Below are 17659 nucleotides of genomic sequence, written 5' to 3' on the forward strand. Positions count from 1 at the left end.
TATGGCCAACTTTGCATGATACACAAACAAAATTACCTATTTAAGTTTACCGCATACGTGCAGACCACGCGATATTTGTTTACGCAAAATCGTCGCTTTCCAAAATGGCGAATTTGGTTGCTAGTTTTTATGGCGATGAATCAGTATGTTCCTTCCTGTCTTTTTTTATTCGTAGGTTTGTTTACTATGTACACCAAGAAATTTCCATTTATAAAATCGGAAATGAGTTTTGGAATATAATGCAACTAAAACTGGAAAAATTCTATCATGGGTGTTTACTTCTTGAATTAGTTGACCCCAGAAACAACAGGTCCATTCCACTACGTGAACCACAGTGGATATTATGCCGGGTCCACATTGGCAACATGTCGCCGGCAACCTCGTTAAATTTTACGATAAGTATGATAATTATCGTAAAATTTATCGAGGTTGTCGCGCGACATGTTGCCAGTGTGGACCCGGCATTAGATGCACAAAACTTGAATAAAATATATTATAAATAAAATTTAAAAAGTACAAAATAATTAATTCCGTCGACAGCCCCGGCGTCATTTTTTATACGCCCGCCAGTGGGATGGACTAATAAAAAAATAATGTGTCTAGTGACTGTATCTATGTTAATAATTATTTGTAGGCACTCATGATATAAATTATTTCACCCATTGGCTTTACATACAATTACCTACCACTTGTTTCACTAGTATAAAAGTGAAGTTGCGCAGGCAATAAAAAGTCACTTTCTTTTTATAATAGGCAGACACTAAATTCTACGTTTTAAAAAATATGCATTAGAATTCAACAATACCTATTATTTTTAATACGTAGGTCCTAAACATTACAAACAAACACTATTCATTAGTAATATTTTTTGGATAGCACTTGAAATAAAAATGTAGGTAGATATGTATTTCAACATCCTTCGTATGTTTAGTTCTCGGACAATTTCATGTTAAAAAGTTATTAATATATTAAGTTTATATCGTGGCTAACACATAATCAAAAAAGTTATCATATCCATCATATCAGTTGCAATACTTCCCACCAAAGAACTGATATACATATTGAATTTAGTAACATTTATTAGAAAGTACTATTTTTTGGTCACCCCATAGCTTCACTTCACAAGCTTCACTTGGAGGGAGTTTATTGAGACAAACATTGGCGGCAACCTTTTTATATTAATTAGTAGACCAGTTATTATGGACCACATGTAAAAAAATCATATTTTCATTTCTCAAGGCCGATTCTGTAGAGCGTCCCCTTAAGGCCATGCATTAGTTGAGGCACGGTCTAAAAAGATCGTTGCTAGGCGATGTGCGGATTGCGGGTCGCGGGTGAAAATGACGCCTGTCAAACGAAATATTATTTCTCATATAAATCCAACATACGTCCATTTTATGTTCTGTTTATTATTCTATTAGTATCAATAATAATATATTCATTGACATGTTTGCTTTTTAAAGTAAATGGGTAAAGTTTTTAGTCATCTTTACACGATTTTAGAATTAATTGGCCCGTCGCCATCACGCAGCAAAGTGACATGCGTCCGACTCCACGTTCTCTCGATGAATGCGAAGCAAGTACAAATTTTCGTCGCGCGTACAGTTGAACATTATTTGGCGTTTCACTGATGCGTCACCTTAAGCGAGACAAGTCGTTTATGTATGTAGTCTTGATAATGTGCATGAGCAGTTTTTATTAGGTATGTAAGGTAAGTTCTCTTCGTCAAGATGGTTTTCCGATATTCCTTCTGAGAATAATGTACTCTTACAATTAATAATTTAAAAAATATATTTCCACCTCCAACACCGTTTTAGAACATTTTGTATGATAAATGTAGAGTTGTCACTTCATAACTTTGCACTCCGTAATATATTTTATTAAATATATTACCTATTTATTTATTACTACATACATTAATACAAGTGAACATCATTTGATATAATTTAATGCGAGGTAATCAGTCGAAGAGTCGTATCAGTGCAGTAAACAAGTGAAAAAAGTGCAAAGTTATAAAGCGTATACCTACTCTATGAATAAGTAAATAGTCGTACCTATATAATTCGTTAGCAACAGAGATTGGCATTTTTTTCTTTCGAATTTGGACAACCAGCATTCAGAGAATCAGTAAGCAAAGCATGTATCCGTGTTTAATAATTTTAGCCTCAGGGTTTAAGTAACCTTCGTCTGAAGGGCCCAGGGGAGGCAGAGCCCCCCGCGAGGCGCAATAATCTGAGGCAAAGCGCCGAGTTTCTTTGTTTTGATCTTACCATCCGGTTCTAAGTAACCAAAATTATTTACTTTGATAAAATATAGTCATTAGATATTTTTTTCTAGTGTGTATATTATATCTGAGGTGTTTTTAAGTTATGAAAATCAAATTTGATGTGATTAGTACCCACCTATTATTTTTCTAACGACTAATCTGTTTTGGTTTATAGAAACTTTCAGGCACGCAGCAATGGAACGCCCGCGATGGAAAGGCGTCGCACCATATTTTACTTCCTCTACGCCTGGGGATCCCCCGTCATCTTGACGGGAATCTGCGCGTTGATGGAATTCCACCCAGACATTCCTGAGAACATTATAAAACCCAATCTAAGAGAATCCGACGGTTGGTTTTCAAGTAAGCCATCAACTCAGACAGTGTATTATTTTTGACAGAATAGTAGCATTTAAATTAAAATTCCATCAAGTACCCTCAGTCGATAGTATTAACGATCTGTTTAATTGGATGATAGCTTAAGCGCAAATTATATCATGGTGCATGTCGCGGACTATTACGTGACGTCACAGTAAGCTGCCGTTACGGGGGAAAAGTGTGTAATGTCGTTTTTATTGGTGTTTAAAATGTTATCATACTGATGCTCCCATCCCGTAGCACATTTGAACCTTTAATCTAACATTGTCATTTGGCAAAATCTGCCGAAATCACCAGAACAATAATGAGGTCACCTCACGTTGAATTGCACTGCATCAACACCTGCATGACTCCAGGGCTCTAAATGGACCGGAACGCCGTTCCTGTTCGTGAAATCGGTAAAATTATCGCTATGTCTCGTGGAATAAATAATTTGACCAACTGGGCTGGATAGGCCATATAATAGAAAATCTAACACACTTATTTTTATGGAAAAAAACACATAAACTTTGATAACTTTACTATGTAAAAATCTTCAGAAAACTGTCGAGCGCTCCGGTTCGTAAATTTTTCCATTTCGAGCGCTGCATGACTCAATGAACGTTTTTATCATCTTCTACATGCCTACACTTTTTGACTGGCATGTCAAAATCAGATTTTTTTTCTTTTTAGCGGTTGGCACTATGTATTTTCTATAAGAATGTTGTCTATTATCTATGGTCTGCAGGTTGAATTCTGTTCAAAATATTATCTATGGATGTCATGTCGCAAGTAATTTTAACGTACGCACACGTAGAAACTGATAAAATTAAGAATTGAAATTAGCATGAATAATTAATAATAATTCAAATTACTAATACATTATCGTTGGCACTCTTCATCAGTGTAATTCTTCAGTGAATTTATAGAGATGGTGATCGTTCAAAATATTCTGCAAAATCACGAACCATAGACTAACCTAGACATGCACCTCAATTTGATTCGCGCTTTACTGTCAAATGTTGTATACCTATCGATAACATTTTGTTTCAGCTACCAAGTCGGAGTTGGTATACTATTTAACTCCTATCATCATCCTGATAGTGTGCAACCTGATTCTCTTCGCGAGCACGGCTTTCAATATCATGCAAGCCAAACGGGACACGGCTGTGCTCGGTTCCGGGAGTAACTCCAGGCATTCGCAGTACGACAATGATAAACAAAGGTTAACATACATTTATATACACCGGGACGCGCAAGCGGGGGTGTTAGGGGTGCGAAATACCCGGGCTGACTCAGGGGGCGGTGAAAGTATCACGTCTGTCGGGCTCTCTTGATACAACCCAGGGCTCGAAATGGACCGGAACGCACCGGAGCGCCGTTCGGTTCGTGAAATCTGTAAAGTTATCGCTCCGTCTCACGGACAAAATAATTTGACCGTCTGAGCTAGATATGCAATAGATATAACAAAAAATCTAGCACACCTATGTTTATAATACCTATACACATAAAATTTGATAACCTTGTTAATTAACCTCAGAAAATTTTCGAGTGTTCCGGTTCGTAAACTTTTTCATTTCGAGCGCTGATACAACCATTATATTATATTATGGCTGTTGTGTAATTGTAGGTACAGTAATAATTGAACTAAGTACACCTTCCAGTAATAGCACTTCCTGAGACAGTATATGAGGAAATGAAACGTATACCTACATTACCGCTTGGTGTCAGTATCTATTAACACCACCAAACCAAAATTTCCCAAATATTATTTTTCGACTGTCTGACGTGCCGAACAATGTTTCATGGAGAAAAATAGTTTTTAAGAAATCTATTAAAAAGTTTAAAAATTAAAATTTAGTTCTTGAGATTCTATCTTTCACCTTGTTTCTAGCCGAAACCATAACTTTTATTCTTTGAATATTTTTTTCATAATAGTATGTATTAATACTATCGACCGAAATATTATTGATTCTGTTATATCATTAGTTAATCCCATTAAATTCTTAGTATTGACGATTTCATACCTCGAGGTCCTCTTGAATGTAGTATTAAATTTATTGATTATTATTTAGTCTTGACGAAGCATACACCTATTGATTGTATTATTAGTGATAGGGGTTTTATACAAACCAGTATTGTTTATACAGTACAAATCTTTCAATCGATTTTTAACTAACTTTCCGACTAGCTGGACATTTCAAACTTTTAGAATATTTATCAGAACACCATGCCAATGCATTTTTTTAATACTTTTAGCCATCTTTTAGTATAATTGAATTCATTTTCAGTTAATTCTGTTTTGTATGAAAAGTTATTTCGACACCATTATTGATTGCTAGGGGTCTGGGGTCCTAGCACCTAAATTATTAATAAATATACGTGCGTTACTATGGAAATCAATATGACATTTCAGTATTATTTCTTTCAAGTACAATTTTTTTGATCATTTAAACTAGTCAAGTCAAGTTTATATGATTAGAAATGATAATTATGATTATATTATGAAGTAATTGATATGTGATAAAGTTTTTACCTACTGTATCGTTTTAATTTTTTATATTAAGTTAGAATTACTTGTATTCGTTTTCAGTGTGTATTTACGTTTTGGTGAGTGCACATAGTGCCTGAAGATGCCGAAAGGCGAAACCTGTGAAAACTAAATATCCATCAGAATTTTTTTCATTGTTTTCAATTTTTTTAAGAGATCGTGGGAGCATTTTAACCACGCTTCTTTCATAATATATAACTGAACGGTTTTCCGTTTTTAGCTATTATGTTTGAGTCAAAAATAACAAGCAGCTATTATATTTGAATGACTGCCGATAAATTTCATTAGGTTTGTTGATTGAATATTTTTAATTTTAATTGCTCGATCAATAAATTTCTAAACCCTAAGGACCGACCTATGCAATTATAAAATATATCTGCATTAAACGTAATGCTTTTTCTTGAAGAGTATTTGCCTGTTATTTTTTATACAATGACATCTGTCATGTACGCATTAATTTCGTCATTTCCGTTTGCGGATCGATTGGTAAAAAAAATGTAAAACTGAAGAAATTATTGCTACGTCTTCATTATTGTTTAAATTATTATTAATAGGTACTCTCTTCAAAATAAAACATTGGCGTGCCATGCAAAATCATCTTGCGTGCCATAGGTTCGCCATCACTGTACTATATAATTATATAATGGAAAGCTTATTTTCATTATCTACGAGCACATTAGTTCACATTTTAGTTGCCAAATTTAGTTTTAAAAAAATTGGGGAGATCCCAGACTAACATAGCAATAAAAATAACATGGTATATCGGCAGAACGAGAATTTAGGCCCCATCCAGCGTAGGCGCGTTCGGCGGAGCGTTGAGCGGCGCACACAACTCAAACGTATAACCGTATAAACGTATAACCAAAAAAAGTCATTGTCTACGAACATTTTCACACACGGTTATACGTTTGAGTTGCGCGCGCCGCTCAACGCTCGGCCGAACGCGCCTATGCTGGACGGGGCAGGCCTTGTCCAGATAGCGCATGTCTCACCACGCTTTACGTTCGAGTACCAAATGTGTACTGCGTCCATATACCTATATACCCAAAATAAAAACTCAAAACTCAAAAGTGACGCACGGCTCTTTTGAGATTTAATATCTCGCGATATACTGCCAAGATATATTCTCTGCATTGTACAACCTAGGTGACGTAATTAATTTTGGAATGGCTATAAAAACGTCGCGTTGTTGAAAGTTTCGCGTACGCTTGCGATTGCCTGTGTGGAATACGCGCGATTTTACTCGCGTGCATTCCAGGTACATGTGACCTCATTGAGCCGTCCACGTGTGATCGCCGCGTATCACTTCTCACGTGCGGTCGAGGTACAGGTGACCTCATTGAGCTGTCCACGTGCACTCGCGGCGTATTGCGGCGAGACACGTGTCATCTGATCAAGCTCTAGGGTCGATCGAATATTGTTAACAAGCGTTCAATATATTTCGTTATGATCAATTTCTTTGACAGGTTCAACCTTTACTGCAAACTGTTTCTGGTAATGGGAATTAACTGGGTAGCTGAATGCGTTATCGACATGATTGACCTGTTTCAATACCTCTGGATCCTCACCGAATTGTGTAACATCGCTCACAACATCTTCATCTTTGTCACATTTGTGTTGAAGGGGAAAGCCAGGAATCTCATCATCAAAAGGTAAAAATTGAAATATGTATATTAACCACAGAACAGATAATAAATAGAATACCGATAAGCTATATTTAATACGCCGCATCTTGATGCAGGGTTTTGAATGTGTGAGTGTCCTACGAAAATGAAGCACGCATTATGCACGTGCAATAGTGTGTGTAATACACCAACATTAAATGAGCGTAAATGCATAAACCGAGAGCAGTTTTTAGTATTCGACGTAAAACGTATTCTTAACACGTGTGTAAGTTTAGCCCGGATTCTTCCTTACTCGAGTCGGTTACCTGCTTCGCCTTACCCGTTATGTATTTCAGTTCCCATTATTTCTGAGTTCCCTGATATTAATATTTAAATACCATCAAATTAATTTAGTATATCTACTAAATATTTATATTTCTTTGTGGAAAGTGACGTTGTTGCAATATTCTCTGAATAACTTTGTCATTTTATTAGTCACTGAAACTATTAAAACCGCCATCATCTCATGTTTTTAACATTTAATCTGGGTCAGTAAGTAACTAAAGCCTCAAAATTGGTACTGACAGTTAGTTCATAACTCTGATTTGTTGCTAGCTTCAGTGACGTCCTGTAGGGGTAGGCTGATTGAGCGTCGCTTGGGGGCGGCAGTTACTCGAAGGGCGGCAAATCGAGGAAAATCATTTAACATATATAGAAATAGCTACGTAAACTTAGTTATAATGAAAATATCTTTCCATTAAAAAATTCAAAAATCAAAATGTATTAATTAACATGAAAGGTTTAACAGGACTGTATTTTTTTTTGTCGAGTTCGCAATGTCTAGTTTACTTCCGTTGCCTTTCGACGTCCTTGGTGCCAGAAACGACACGTACACGGATGATACAAAATACTGTATTAAAAAAAATGGGACGATATTTGGGCGCTGCCCAGGGGCGGCATTTTGTCTAGGGACGTCACTGGCTAGCTTCATTGATAAAGCACTCATCTAATATACGATAGATAATTATTTTCTAAGATTGTTTCTGAAGCGTTTTCAATAAAAAATGATTCATTCTTCAACCTTGTGGGTATTACAGTCATGTCTATGGGAAAACCAGGAAGGGACGGTTATACAAGGAAGCGATACAATGATAAATTCTACGGTCTGTATAAAGATACCAGCATAGTTCTATCAATCAATATTGGGAGACTGCGCAAGCTTATACATGTGCACCCACAGACCAGATTAAGATATAAGATAAGAAGAATTTGAAGACAGTTTTGGTTAATGACTTAATGAGATACAATCTATGAAACGCAAAATATACAATGCCCCACGCGCGTTAGAAGTTATACTTCTCTGGCTTAACAAAACTTGTGATAACCTAGATTCTTCGACTAGCTCTTAATTATCTTGTTAAATTACACACTCAAGAAAAAGGGCCGCGTATTGGAACGCCGTTGGTTTATTTCTATACATATTATATTACTAAATTATATAATTATTTCTCGTTGTTTTTATTTTTAAAGTAACAACTGTCACTCTAACGATTAATCGTTTGTTTACGTAAGGACTTACAAATGGCCGACAATAATAAATTCGTTGCCTAGGCAACGGAACAATTTTACTATCAAACTTGCGTGTGTATACAGCTGACTGATTCGCAGCTAACTTCATACTGTCAATTACTTTCGTAACGTCTCTCAATTTCACTCTCTACCAAACGGCCCAAAAGAAGTATAACTTCAAAAACTAAAAATGACTTATTTTTTAATATTTTGATCATGCATTTTTCAAGCTTTTTATGTTGCATATAATCCAGTCTCTAATGATTACATTTCAGATACAACAGTATGCGATATGGATCGACCGCTTTCAATACAAACAGTTCCTTTCGATTCCAATTTACTAACACAAGCTTCACCGCCAGTGAGGTGGATAGATCTTCCATACGGCAATCTGGAGTCAACGACGTCACTCATCGGAACATAACCTACAGCAATACTGTATTGTGAAGAAGACAGCATCAACTCTCCACCAATTAATTACTCATTATCATTGCTACATTATGTATCAATGTCGCCATCTACTGTCGAACAAGATCTTCTTGGCTGCATGATAAAACTGTGAACTAACAAGCTCCTCCCATTTCAATTACAGCACCTTCCGGTTAGCGACGAGTTATCCACGTGTTAAAACTATGAACTAAACAAGCTCCTCCTATTTAGTCGACGACAGCGACTTCCAGCTTGTGCCTCAATCTTCTTGTTGGACAGTAGACGTCAGGACAAATAAATAAAAAGACAAAAGCGCCGCTACAGATAAATAATAAATACACCTGCGCTTAACCGATTTTCATTTAAATACATCAGCCGAACAATTATAAGAAAAAATCTTTATAAGTAGTTAATATAATATATATATTGCAGTAGCGTAGGGTGGAGGTAGGCTGTTAAGATCCGCCATAAATAGTGCACACTAAACGTTGTCAGTCACACGTATTATTTCTTTTCATTGAAATAATACTACAATTTACAGATGGTGTTGGTTAGTTTTATAAATTCAATTAAACCCCGCGCAAACCAAGCCATAATAGATGATAGTAAAAAAATACTCGTCTATCAATAAAATATCTTAAATTATGCAATTAAATCATACATAACTTTAAATATTTTCTAGATAGAATAATATTTTTTATCTATTGTGGTTTGGTTTAGGGAGGGTGTAATGTATTTTAAAAAATGAACCAACAATATGTGTATGTATTCTTAATCCAACAAAAACAAATAAGTATTAATGAAAAAGTGTACACAATTTTGTCGTATCGCCAAAAGTATACTAAAATTATTATGATTTGGTTTAGGCAGGGATTGATTGATTTTTAAAAACTAATCAGCAACATCTGTAAACTGTAGTATTTGTTCAATAAAAACAAATACGTATGGCTAACAAAGTTTAATGTACACTGTTTATGGCGGATCTTAACAGCCTACCTCCAAGCTTCGCCAATGATACATAGCATACAATATAATCACAATATCAAAGCTCGAATCGATATAAATAAAAAGGATTTCAAAATATACAATCGATTTTTTTTTAATTTAAAAAAATATATTAAATTAATTTTCTTTCTTATCTCGCCGAAGACCAACAATAGCAGACGTCATTTTCCATAAACACCACACCGCTAAGCGAAAGAGGCAGCCAAACGCCAAACTTTCAGAGTTGATAGTATCTACCAAAGAATGTCGACTATAAGGCCCTTACGCACTGTCAATCAGTCTGTATTCTGTGAGGACCAAATGTCGTTTGTTCAACGCGTGCGTGCTACCTGTGCTCCTGTATGACTGTGAGACATGGCATCTTACTAAGCTTTACAAAGGTATCGGCTTTTGAGCGTCGAGAATCGATGTCTCCGCCGACTATTATGGGTACATTGGTGCGACTGCGTTACAAACACCCGAGCTCGTGAGCAGACACAGCAGCCTTCGGTGATTGACGTAATCACGAAGATACGTTTTACGTGGCTGGGACATGTCTTCCGGATGCCGCCAAAGAGTGCGACACTTCGTACCCTTGTGTCACAGCCCCAAGGGTTCCGTCGTCGTGGCCGGCCCTCCCTCACCCTGCAGTGGTCCTACAAAAACGATCTACACGCTGCAGGTCTGGAATGGCGGGAGGCGCAAGAGTTGGCGATATATCGAGGGAAGTGACGCAAACTTGTGCTTGCTCTATGTATTGCCCATTCATCCTGAATTCTTCAAGTACAGCCTAAGCGCAATCCTGCACCCTATGTTTCATCTGATGACAAAGGTGTGGGAAGAAGAGCGCTGTCCAAGGGACTGGGTGAATGGTTAAATCATCACACTTCATAAAAAGGTGACCCTTTTAGCTAAGACAATTACCGAGGCATTACGCCAATCAGTGTTCCGGGGAAGATTTTGGCAAACATCCTCTTGATGAGAATAAGGGACCCAATAATGCACGTCCTCAGGAAAAACCAGCCGGATTTCTACCTGGTCGAGCGTGTGCAAACCAAAACCACAACCTTCGATGTCTTCGCCAGCAGAGCCATGTGCTGGACAGTCTGATGGCTTGCTGCTTTGTGGATTATAATAAGGCTTTCGACAGTCCGTACCGCCCCTTCCTCTGGAGGATACTGGGACCATACAGGATCTCTCCCAAGATCATTAGCATAATCAAATGCCTGCACGAGAATAGCGAATGCTGTGTCAGAATTGGAGACACTGTCACGGAACGGTTCGGGGTCACGACCAAAGTCAGACATTACATACCTAACCGAATTTTTTTTTATTTTTTTTAAACGGTACATGTTCAAACACGCGCGTTAATATCATTTTACTCCCTACTTTAATTATAGTTTGTCAATTTATGGCTACGGCCGTATGTTGTAACTTAACTACTGGGGAATGACAAAAGAAATAGCGTATTTCTAAAAAACACTACCTTATTCTTAGGTCAATAATTATTATAAAGCAATCATTATTCATAAGATGTTTATCACACTTGAATGGTCAAGGACATAGCTTATAATAAATATCTTTAGAATCATCTTCAAATGTGTTAATCTTGCCGATTTTTTGAATAATAAAATGCCTAATTCTTATCAAATTTGGGATCACAGAGATTATCAATATAATTTTTTATCGTGAATATTTTACAAAAATTATCTCGTAATAAATTATGCTAATGGTTTTATAAAAGCGTTTAAAAATTAATAAATGTAAAAAATCTTAACACCACTGCACAGTTATGTACCGAAATATGACTATATTCTAAAACATTAGAGCGAGAGGTTTAAAAGAATACTATTTTATGTAACAAAAATACTTTATACAGTCATCAAATGTTTAAAATAACTATAAAGGATAATAAGGCTTCAAAATTATATAAATAGATTATCTACAACGTTTAAGGAGTGTCCAGGATCATGGTTTGAAAATACAATAAAAACTCAATTTTGACCTTCGACGAGCATGTCCCCCCTTAAGTGTTTGTCAGTCATTGTCATGGTTTAATTTTATGGATACCTTACTTACAATTTAATTTGTATCAATAAATAAAATCAGTATTGAGTTTTATTCAGCGTACCTATAGTTTTATTTAAACTTAAAACTTTAATTAAAGTTTATTAAGTTGATAAACAGTGTACCTACCAATATAGTTTAAGTTTAAGAAGTTTGGCTCTCAAAAGAAATCTTAATCGTTGTGCTGTTGATATTTGGCTCTGTAAAGTGTTTGAACAAACCGAATGTGTGGCTATGGGGTCTCCTCCATCTACCGTGGTCGCAAACTTTGTATGAAAAATTTTGAACAGACAGCTCTTGACACAATATGTGGATTAAAACTGTTGTGATGGTGTCTTTTGGTGGTATTTTCAGAACAATGTGCTAGTTTTAATGTTTTTGCTTCACTAGTATCCTTTTAAACACTAAAAACAATAATAGTTATTAAAAATATTAACATTTTTAATTGAAATTGATCATTATTTCCAAACAAGACATCATTTTACAGAACTTTATGTAAAATTTAAGGCATATTTAAGTTTGAAGCCAATTTACTTAACTTGGTAACTTGCCTACTTGCACAAATTTAATCATCATCTCATCAATGTACAATACATTAAAAATTATAATACATTTAAAAAAAACAAAATATTTTTACTGTCCGTTTGTAACTTAATAACTTTAAAATGCAAAATTTTCTGACACTATAAAATATTTCCAAAGTAATAAAATATACTTGAAAGTGTCATTCAATAATGCTATTAATTAAAGGGATGTGAATTTGTGGCGCAGTCATTGTTTTATCCGAGTTTTTTGTGGATAATAATATGTATAAAATGTCTATATCGACGACCCCAGGAAAAACCATTGTAAGTCTGAAAATAGCGTTTCCGGTTTTATTAGCTTTTTATAATATTTAATTTTTTATGCATGTCCTGTAAAAAAATCAGGTCTCTAGCATAAAAATTGACGAAGTTAGGTTTTTGACAATGGTGCTCTATATCTACATATCGCATCGACCAAATTTGTGTTCACAGAAATATCCGAGGAGTATAGTCATACCTCGATAACAAAAGTGCACTGCGCTTTATTTTACAAATAAGAAGGTTGTTATACTTGTTATAACATTCTTTTACGGAAATCTAAAGAAACAGCATGATTTATATTGACGTATCACAATAATTTAAAAAAACATCGGTTTATCTCCGAAAAATATTGGTAGGTATTTGCAGTGAGTATTTGCATTATTAGTTTAAAAGTTAGTCAATATTATTGTGTCAGAAAGTTAAGTTATTATATTATTTAATATAAAACAAATACCGAAAAGAAACGGAATTAATTTTCACTTGCATAGCTACTTTAAAAAACTTCTCAGTTATTAATATTATCTTAAAATTTGAAGTAATTATATTAATTTTGATTCGCTTATTTAAATTAATTCACTGCATGATAAAGACCTCTTCAATCTCTCTCTTACTCTTTTCGGTTGATTACTCTCCCATATAGATACTCAACAAAACAATGAAGTAAAGTTTAAATTTGAAAATGTTATATTATTTAATAGAAAAATAATATCATATATAAAACGTTATTTATATATAATTATATTTAATTACTTTGCAGTTACCTACTTAACTTAAAATGAGTTTGTAATATTCTAATATATAAATTTAATTTACATAAATACCCAGTAGAAAAATACATATTTTAATTAAATATTACTATCACTATAAAATCAAATATTTTGGACCTAAAAAGGTAACTACCTAAAATATTATGTTTTAACTTCAAAATGTTATTTTATCATTAGTAGAAAATGACATTACATATTATTTTGGTTGAATTAATCTTGCACAAAGATAATAAAAAATCACTATTATCATGGTTCAGTTTGAAAACATTACTAATTGCTGACTATTTTTTTATGATCCAACCAAGTTAAATAATCCTTTTCATTGCATTTTGAAATGGAATTATTTATGAATGGCTTGCTTTGGAAATAGTATAATAGTAATGAACTTCGTCTAAATATCAATAACACGTGCGTCAGTTCTTAGTATTTTTGAAAATATAAAAGGGTACACATTAAGTAAATTATGCATAATTTTGTATTTTGAATATTCCTCAAAGATAGAAATTACCCAAAGGATTATATTATTTTATTACATGCCATTCGCCGAAAGGGATTAAGCGGCTGGGATTTTTGAAAATGTGTTTTGACGTGACATTGTTTACAATACAATTTGAAAGTAACAATAAAATTTTAATGGTCAATAATTGTTAAAGCATTTTATGCTTATCTAAGTAGATATATTTTGGAAAAAGGATGAAGTAAAGTAAACAAAATGATGTGTATGTATTCTGAAAACAAGCCCATCGCTGGTGATTGGGAATTTTTAATATTACCTACTAATTAAAGACATATATTATAATCTTAGCATTGGTGAGTGGTGACATAATTTTCGATGTTAGTTAAATTTGTTCAAAATAAATATACAGTGTTGCTTTTAACAAACAATAACATTTCTATAATATTTTCATCACAATTTGACATAGCTTATTTGACTTTTAACACTATAGATAATTACATAAATATTATGTATCTATAGTTTGTGAAAAACTCAAATAAACTATGTCAAATGGTGATATCGTACACGGTATCTCGTAGATTTTAATTAAAATATCAATTGGATTTGAAAAGTCTGTAATGGTAAGTATGTACTTAAATTCATATACTTACCTCCTATTCACCTATTGACTATGATTTTTATAAATTATGAAAACCTTTTTAAATAGTAACTACCTAATTATTATTTCATCCAATTTAAATCGGTCTGAATTATACATTTTGTAAAACTATCAAAATAAATAGTTATGAATGACAAATGATATAGTAAACTGTGTTTCTTTGAGAAAATTTGTATTAAAACTCTACGCTATCGATTAAATAACAATATAACATTTCAAGAACATACTAATTACTTGAATGCAAATTTTTTTTTCAGTTTATAAAAAAAATGCAAATCCACACCAACAAAATAAATTTGATTATTTAAATTTGAGAGTATTAGTACACATTTATTTCAACCTTTTAAATAAATAATAAAAATCATAAAACATCGTATTAATTAACGTAACAGAGCTCAATTAAGAAATATACTTACTGAAGTTTATGTTGACAATATAATATAATCAATCTATATTTAATTATAATTGGCAATAACATTCATATTAACGATTGAGATTAAAAAATACAAACGATAATTAATATGGTCATAATTTATATGAAATTTTATAATCTTAATTATAGAAAGGTATTATAAAATTATATGCACAAATAAGGATACTCTTAAAAAAATAGAAGGTAGGTACTGACAAAGCAATTTCTCTTGTTTATACAGATACTGTATGAATATCATTTTAGATAGGTACATAATCATAATTATCGAATGGACTTGTAATACAAGCCTAATAATTATATTAAATATATATTTTTATATAAATATTTCTGATGATGCACAGTTGACTGCGGTCTCATCTGAGAACGAAAGTAATAAACCTCTCTTTCATTAATAATTGTTAGGTAAACATAACATTAGTTATTTTGTTAATACGTAGTTATAATTTTCAAACTAGAAAATCTATATTTTTGCAAATAGTATGATGTTTAGATAGGTATATCTGTGCCAAATGTTCAAGAATATATTTCAGTAGTTGTTTACTACCTACATTCTTATGTTCAAATAAGCAAAGCGGTTAGTAATTTATATTATTGTATTAAACCGTACATATGTTTTTTCTAAAATGGTAATTACTTATTTAAATAAAATTCATTCCCTCAGAAATACAATGATGCAGTTAATAAAGTATATAAGTAATTATTTCCCTAGTTTTCATAATTAAGTCAACTACTATTAATAAATTAAAATTGGCTTAGTGATTTACATGGCGATTGACATTATGTTTTTTCAACAGTTTTAATGAAAATTGTGTTGTAAAGAATAAAAAAACATTTCTTTTAGCTATTTTTTAAATCTAATAGTTACCAATGTTATGTACTTATTTCTTATACAACTTCTTTATTATTCCATTATTAACATTTTTCCTGAATGTTTATTGTTTCGTAATGTACATATTCTCATTATTTATAAAAATATCAATAATAATTTACAAAAAAATTAAAAAAATCATACTTAAATACTTTTAAATTATAAAAACTCCGTATAAAAATATATATATGTCAATATATCCTCATACTCTTTGTTAAAACTTTATAGACACGCTGTATTATTTCGAGTTAAACATTGCGCAATGATGGTTCTTCCGTAAAAGAGCATTATAAATATAGGTTTACTAAATAAAATCGTATAGAGAAAGAAAAACGTGACGTAAAACAAGGTTACATCTCAGAGTATGAGTCTGTTACGCGGAGTCTGTAATCTATTTCGTCCGCGCAAAAGCATGTTGAATCAAGTCAAAGCACCAAGCGCGTAATATTATTCCAAATAAAAACGATTTTTTGACATTATCTCAGCTGTTTATTAATTAATCAACATTACATTTTGATAGGAATATAGACCATAAATTGGTTTATCTGATTTACTTAAATAAGATAAGAAAAAACTATCTCATTTTATATGATGAATTTAATAGCGTAAATATTTTAGTTTTTTCGCTCTCCTGAACATTTGTGATTTTAGACTTACACCGGTTTTTCCTGGGGCCGTCGATATCTTGTGAACAAAATCACACAACGACTCATTGTTTTTGCGTTGATCGAAATATCGGCCAAAGAATCCAGATTGTGCCGTTACTATGCCTTTGAGTTGTGGATATATCATAATATTATATTATAACTAGCTGACCCGGCGAACTTCGTACCGCCTCAGAATCAATAATCTTGTGTTAACTTATTAGCTGAATTAAATTTATTTTTTTATTAAGTTAAAATGAATATTCAAAATGATTTAAGTTCAATAAATGTGCAAAAATCAAACCAAAATGAAATGGATTACATAGTTTTGGTTGGTTCAGATTTCGAAGCATGATGACTACCGAGCCAACATTCAGTTGTAAATTATGCGGTGGCAAGCCAGGAAGATCCAATGAGTTTAAAAATTCAGTTGGCTAGTTGGTTGCTTCGTCTTCGTTTGTTAGTGCAAGAACGTAGTGGTCGCGCGGGGGTGGCGCGCCGGCATCTTGCGAAACTCAAACGTATAACCGTGTGTAAAATGTTCTTAGACAGTGTCTTTTTTCGGGCATAATACACATGGCTATACGTTTGAGTTTCGCAAGACGCCGCCGCACCACGCCCGCCAAATTACTACGGCCGAGCACTTACACAGTCGATAGATTTGAAGGAATGCAGTAGACCAACGATTTGATTTTGAATTGTGAAGTTTAAGTGATCCACATCTTTGTTCTTTGCCGCAAGAATTGCTCGTTCACTCAACCAATTGTTGACACGAAATTGCAAAAATTCAGCGGAAACGAAATCAATCCGTTTGATTCGTCGACAGGAACACGGCCGTTACCGATAGTCAGAAATTGCTTAGAGAAATCTTCGGCAGACGGATCGTTTAGCAATGTAACTCGCATGTTTGTCGTCAGCTGAAGGTTCTTCACATAGCGCCACAGAGTCAATGATTTGAGGCAAGCATTTATTTCATCGGCAGCGGTCGATCTTGGAATGACTGGTAGTGTTTGGCAGAAATCGCCAGATAGTAGAATCATTGCGCCTCCAAAACATCTCTCACAATGCGCGTTTGTGCGCCATTCTAAATTCATCCCAGGTGATGATTTTACTTGCTACCAAAACTTTGGCCATTGTTGAATGTTTCGCAATATTGCATATTG

At 33.6% G+C, this 17659-nt stretch overlaps 1 protein-coding gene across 1 annotated transcript in view; it reads left to right on the forward strand.

Annotated features, from left to right (window-relative positions):
* The window catches only part of LOC147074023 (G protein-coupled receptor Mth2-like), a 51446-nt gene that overhangs the window by 18236 nt on the left and 15551 nt on the right, over positions 1-17659 (forward strand). Inside the window, exons 5-7 of the mRNA XM_085944222.1 lie at positions 2442-2626; positions 3674-3845; positions 6638-6823. Of these exons, the coding sequence (XP_085800348.1) occupies positions 2442-2626; positions 3674-3845; positions 6638-6823 (543 nt within the window). The remainder of the gene's footprint in view (positions 1-2441; positions 2627-3673; positions 3846-6637; positions 6824-17659) is intronic.

The sequence above is a fragment of the Rhyacophila brunnea genome, unplaced genomic scaffold, assembly GCF_057557595.1.
Source record: "Rhyacophila brunnea isolate RB1 unplaced genomic scaffold, BYU_Rbru_1.0 scaffold_17, whole genome shotgun sequence".
NCBI lineage: Eukaryota > Metazoa > Arthropoda > Insecta > Trichoptera > Rhyacophilidae > Rhyacophila > Rhyacophila brunnea.